We start from the raw sequence: 6,108 nt of genomic DNA, 5'->3' as shown, positions 1-6,108 counted from the left end.
AGGGTTTCAAAGTTCTTCAAATTCCATACACAGAGTTCAATCCTAAAGACAAGTTGGTGACCCGAGTGCAGTATATAGAAAAACGTTTAAAGCAAATAGTGAGCGATACATTATAGTGGAAATCTTGTATATTATGTACAAATAGATTTTGTCCCCTATTGTGATGTCTCTAGGTTAATTTTACAATGACAACACTCGTAAACTTTAAAAGGCTATTCTATGAGTTTGTTTATGAAAATCCGATTTAAAATCTTTAATCCTTGAAAGCCTGATTTTTAAATCAAGTTAAAAATGTATAAATGTACCCTTTACTATGTTTTTTACTAATTGGGGAAAAATAGTAAAAAAAAAAACGATATGTATACTATTATAATAAAGCGTAAACACACACTTCTTTGTTGCCTAAGATGTCAGCAATTACAGCATATTTTTGAATAATTCTTTCTTTAATAAAAAAGCCCTACACTTACGTCACGCTTTAGGCTATATATTTTCACGACATTAAACTTAGGGACTAAATATTTTGGATAAAAACCCTAACGTGGGAAAGAGACCATAAGTTGCTGCCATCATCAAGGAAACAAGATTGCCAAGGTTTGTCATGTCATGTCATTTTGACATTTGCTAATAATAATTTGTCAATTGTAAACAATAAAATAAAATTTTCATAATTTTATGCGAATAAAGCCGCACGGAACAGCTAGTATGAAAATAAAATCGATTGTAGGTGCCCAATGCGATTTTTAACCGTTATCAAAATTTGAAACTTCAGGTATTTAAGGGTTTAGATATCCGTAACTAGGTACCTTATAATAGTTGATTCTTTTATTAGTGATGGGTAAATCAAGTAAAATTGATCTACAGCTCAGCTCAGAAGCAGATCAGTGAATAGCTCACAGCTCAATTTGTACAGTCGCGGAAATCTGCATTGTTCCACTTAGGAAAAAATGCCTTGTACATTAGAATGGAACAAACACCGCCTCTTATTACAAATGCCTTATTAGAAAGCAGTAAAGGTGAGTTTCTGAGGTTTCCATTTATTTTGTCATTATTGACTTATTATCGTTAGGTTTTGTTTCAACGGATTAAAACTCTAGTTACGTAGTTCGGAAACGCATTTCATGAAGTTATCGAAACAAAAACACTAACGAATGGTTAAACATAGCTGGGAAACCGGCTATAAGTGCAAAAGAATTGAAAATAATAAAAAAAAGAACTGTGTATGACCAACTGACTTTTTTCGTATACATTTATTGTTGTATTGGGTTTTGTTCTGCGTCTCGTTTCAAAATGTTCTTCTATAGTAGCTTGAGATGGAACACCGACAGTTTCCCTGATTGTACATGACTAAAGCGTGAGTTAGTCATCCAGCTTGCGATTTAACTCAGTAATAGTAACTCGATTTGAGCCGTAAGCTGTAAATTGTAGCTTAAGTTCAGTTCAAGGTTACGCTAAAGCTATAACTAAATGTTAATTAAAATCTGTAGACATTGTTTTAAAATGACTTATGTTTTAACCGTATGTTACCGTGAAATTAGAGTAATTTAAATATTATTATCCCTATTTAAAATATTTGAATAAACGCAAATGTATAAAATAACACTTTTACATAAATGGCTAAAGCTTTCGAAATAGCTAACGAATTTGTTTGCCAACATGTTATTTATTTTAACAATAACGTTATGTATTAATTTGAAATAAATAATACAAATAAATGTAAACTAGATTCAACCCTGTATATATTTTTTGTGTGTTTGTAATTTAAACCTTATTCGTAATATGTCAGAGTTCACATTGCAGTGACGAGTGCGGGATGTGTGTGAAGTTGTTAATATTGAAATAAACATACGACTCGGATATGCTTTTTATTTAATACCACATAATAAATAAACAACGTTTTTTCCAAAAGGAATAAAAGATTGAGAATTGTAGGCTAGCAGATCTAGAGGTCAAAGGGCTACTTAATACTAGTATATATCTATTTTGCATTTTAGTACAAATGTTACTTTTTAAAAAGCCTATAAATATTAGCATTTACAAATGCGTTTGCCCATTTTTAAACAGAGGTGACACATAAGGGACATTTCCCCTACTTATGCGTCCCATTCTCTTCTAAATCTCATAATATTATGAGGAGGAAAGATTTGCATTCTTGTATGTATTGAAATAATTAAAAAACTACGGGGCCGATTTAAAAAAAAACTGTGCATATATTACTACCGTGCACATAACATAGGCTATATTTTCTTTTTAATTTTACGCGGGCGAAATCGCGATTAGCTAGTCTCCTATACGTAAACGTTGGGAAATAGTAGCCAGTATTTCTAACAAGTGCTGCCTGGTAGTTTTAGTTTTCGACACAATTTGCGTAGTACTGTGCACGTGTACGACTTAGGATCTGCGCACGGGTTGAGTTTTTCTATAGCCTTCCATATAGTATCTACCAAACACGATATCTGTGCAGGAGATACTTGGAAGTTATCCAACCCGCGGGCTGAACGCTAAGGCGTGTCGAAACCTTTCATCATGAAGCTGAAACAAATGGAAAAATTATTTGTTCAAATAAGGTAACAAATACTATGCCAAAATATCGGTTTTATCTAATATCGAGGGCGAGTATTATACAGTTTGTTTTTAGTACTTTTGAGAGAGATGGGGGAATTAAACATGATTCATATGAGACTAATTTCGTTTCGCAGACCTGTGACACATTTTTGCCCCTAGCCTAGCCATACCCTTCGGTCGATCATCACTATTATAGTGAGCGCACACCTAACACTATCGTACAACTGTTTAGTCCCGCTTTGATTCCTATTAACTTATATGAGTACACACTTCAATTTTTAAGTGCAACTAAACATTTGAATTAGCTGCGAAACAATAGAAAATCGCAAAACAGTTTTGCGATAGTTTAATCAAAGTGCATCTGCTCCTAATCCTACTTTTATTACTCCACGCTCTTTATCTATTAATCTGGCAATACCTTCTAACATTAGTAAAGAAGTTAACGACAGAGATGAGTGCGTTCTTGATGGATGTGACGATCTGCGGCTCCATGAGGAAGTCCATCGGCGGCTGGTACACGGTCTGCCGCACCACCGGCTGCAGGCTGCGGTAGTTATAATGCCCTTCACGCAGCTTCTCCAGTAAGTTATACTGCCGATGTTAAAGTCTGATAATATAGCTGGTAGGAACATTTATATTTGAATAACTTTTAACGCACGTTATAAAAACGTCTGTGTAAATACGGGCTTGGAGAATGGTAGGTATTTAATTTTATTCTCTGAATTTTGCGAATATATTGTTAACTAGCATCCGTCCGCGTGGAATTAAAAAATACAAAAGTAAATAGCCTATGAGTCCTTCCAGACTACCCTCTACATCTATGCCAAATATCATCGAGATCCGTTCAGCCATTTAGGCTACAAACTCTAACACACATCCATTCATCCATCTTTCCATCCATACATCTAAACTTTCACATTTTTAATATTAGTAAGAAGTTAGATTTATAGCGAATATTATGTATAATTAACTGAATAGCCAATATTATTCTTAAAACATTTCTTTCTTCTAAATACCATCAATAAGACTGTTTGATAATATCGTCTTTACCTGTGTCTCCGTCATATAAACGTGTTCAGGGAACAAAATCCAGGTGACGACTTCGTTGCACATTGGTGACGTTAGAGAACCCGCGTACGTATAGTATATACTCGTGTTGGGAGCGATCAGTTTCCTGCAATCATCAAAACTGAAGACGTTTTATCTATACTAGTATTATAAAGAGGAAAGATTTTTTTATAGTATTGAAATATCTTAAAAACTACTGGGCCGATTTCAATGTTTCTTTCACCATTAAAAAGCTATGTTATCGCTGTAACATAGGCTATTTTTTAATTCCACGTGGAGTCGCGAGCAACAGCTAGTATGTTAAATAGAATATCCCTTTTCTGTACATCTTGTCCGTATTGTAAGATCCACAATATTTTACTCATTGTTGTAGTCACTGTTTAGCGACATCTATTGACCGTTTGCCAAATTGTATTATGAAATTAACAATAGAATTGTACAATTTTTAAATTGATAAATTTATCGCCCTTGTGAAAAAAACTAATAAAGAACTGTTATTTTATCTTTTAGGCCTATAATTAAAATATATTAAACAGATTTAGTATCGAAAAAACTGATAAAGGAAATATTTTAATTAGACAGAGATAAATATCTTTATAACCAATCTTAAATTGAATCAGTGATTTGTTCATTGTTATATTAACGCTTTTATCATTATTAAATCTGAATTTTTTTAATCTATATGTCGTTAAGTTGATAAATGAAAAAGAATATTTGGAATAACGAATAATTTAGGAAACCTATGACGTTAAAATTAACAAAATAAAAATCTTAGAAAATCAGATAGATTCTAAATTAACTTATTAAATCTTTCGTGAGACATTATACTATATGATTTATAACACGGCTAAAACTCACGTGATAGCGAATAAAGCCGGCAACCACTCACCCTGAAGAAGGACCCCCTACGGGTTTGAAACTGGTCGGTGCCTACACCGAAAGTTCCCACGTGAGTTTTAGCCGTGCTATAAATCAGATTCTTAATTATTCCATTCATCCTTTTTCATCTTTCAAATCGATTCACGTGTTTCCAATTATTTTTAACAATGTTCGATTGGTACGGAAACATCTTATTTGACCAATTAGGATGTGAACAAAGTCAATGAGCCATAAATCTTCCTATTATCAAACTTTTCGGATAGTAGAACTCTCACAGAACATAACCATAAAAAGTAATATAGATCTATACTATACAAAGAGGAAAATAAGTTTGATTGTAATGAATAGGCTCAAAAACTGGGCCGATTTTAAAAATTCTTTCAACGTCAGAAAAGTAATTTACTTGTGAATAACATAGGCTATATTTTTTCTTTATTATTTTTCAATTTCACGCGGACGAGTCGGGGACAAAAGCTATCATACTAGTATTATAAATGTGAAAGTTTAGATGAATGGATGGATGTTTGTTGGAGTTTGTAGCCTAAACTACTGAACGAATTTCGATGGAATTTGGTATAGATATAGAGGATAGTCTGGAAGAACACATAGGCTACTCACTTTCGTTTTTTTTCAATTTCACGCGGACGGAGTCGGCGGCAAAAGCTATTAGGTTATATAAGTAAAACTGATTTAGATTTTATTAACAGATTTGTCGATATTGTATAATTTAGGTAACATTAGTTATTTACTTGTGACATGCTACAATAGATAGTCTTATCTCGGCATTATCATACCATCGGTAATTTATTTAATTCGATGCTTTAGGTTACTTCATTATCATTATAAGGTCAAAGGAAGCTTCAAACTTTCTTATTATGAATATTTTACTTACAAAATATGGACACTTTAAGATGGAACGTAAGTAATAAAGCGCTGTAAAACGATCATCAAACAGTTAAACATTGATAGACTAGCTGTTGCTAGCGACTTTGCCTGCGTGAAATTAAAAAAAAATAGCCTATGATCTTCATTGATAAATTACCTTTCCAACGGTGAATTTTTAAAATCGGCTCGTAGTTTTTGAGTTATTTCAATATATATATAAAAATAGAAATCTTTCCTTTTTATAGTGTTATGTAAAAAAAAGATATATTAAACTATCATTAAAATGTGGTCATAACATTGTTCTTTACTCACGTTAAATCCATAACAACGCCGTTTAGGCGACTACCAACGGAATGCAGTCTCGATATGACGGCCGTCATCTCCTCAAATGCCGTCTCCTCCACCTCATCTTGCTCTATGATCTGACAGGAAATGTTTACCAATAAGAACAACATTTGATCCATGTATGTATATACTTGTGTGATTTAACATACAAATCTAAAGGTGCGTGTACACTGTTGTACCGATACTAGCGCCGTGGACGAGATACTTTGGGCTATCACTTCTTTAGCACTTGGGTGCAAACAGGCTTAGTTGAGAATGTAATTCGCAATCTGTTGCGCCCCTTTCAGTTCCGCTACCTTACCTGCACTGTTCTAACATCTGTATTACAAAGTGTATCCATCCCTCTCACACTCACGCCTATAGACA

The 6,108-nt window shown here is 33.4% G+C and overlaps 2 protein-coding genes across 4 annotated transcripts in view; one reads left to right on the top strand and one right to left on the bottom strand.

Moving 5' to 3' along the window:
• Nucleotides 1-318, top strand: part of LOC106102670 (protein TBRG4) — an 8,049-nt gene extending 7,731 nt beyond the window's left edge. For all 3 annotated transcript variants that reach the window (XM_013282219.1, XM_013282220.1, XM_013282218.1), the window contains exon 11: nucleotides 3-318. In XM_013282219.1, coding sequence (XP_013137673.1) covers nucleotides 3-116 — 114 coding nt within the window. In that variant the 3' untranslated portion in view covers nucleotides 117-318. The remainder of the gene's footprint in view (nucleotides 1-2) is intronic.
• A 337-nt stretch (nucleotides 319-655) lies between these two features.
• Nucleotides 656-5,818, bottom strand: LOC106102672 (carbonic anhydrase 6-like). The gene is made up of 4 exons (XM_013282223.1): nucleotides 5,710-5,818; nucleotides 3,616-3,739; nucleotides 2,984-3,156; nucleotides 656-2,532 (listed from the first exon to the last, which is right to left on the bottom strand). Exons 1-4 carry the CDS (start codon nucleotides 5,775-5,777, stop codon nucleotides 2,502-2,504), a joined length of 396 nt encoding a protein of 131 aa, XP_013137677.1. The 5' UTR covers nucleotides 5,778-5,818; the 3' UTR covers nucleotides 656-2,501.
• Nucleotides 5,819-6,108: the final 290 nt, after the last annotated feature.

This window comes from Papilio polytes, unplaced genomic scaffold (genome assembly GCF_000836215.1).
Source record: "Papilio polytes unplaced genomic scaffold, Ppol_1.0 DF823912.1, whole genome shotgun sequence".
NCBI classification, from domain to species: domain Eukaryota; kingdom Metazoa; phylum Arthropoda; class Insecta; order Lepidoptera; family Papilionidae; genus Papilio; species Papilio polytes.
This window is presented reverse-complemented; position numbering and strand designations above follow the sequence as displayed.

Bases quoted from the DNA above. Each gene is read 5' to 3' on its own strand.
- LOC106102672 (XM_013282223.1), bottom strand. From the start codon at position 5,777: ATGACGGCCGTCATATCGAGACTGCATTCCGTTGGTAGTCGCCTAAAC. The intron at 3,157-3,615 runs GTAAAGACGATA...TAACATCGGCAG, and splicing joins TTTATATGACGGAGACACAG to TATAACTTACTGGAGAAGCT. The intron at 2,533-2,983 runs GTATTGCCAGAT...CATTTGTTTCAG, and splicing joins TTCTTTACTAATGTTAGAAG to CTTCATGATGAAAGGTTTCG.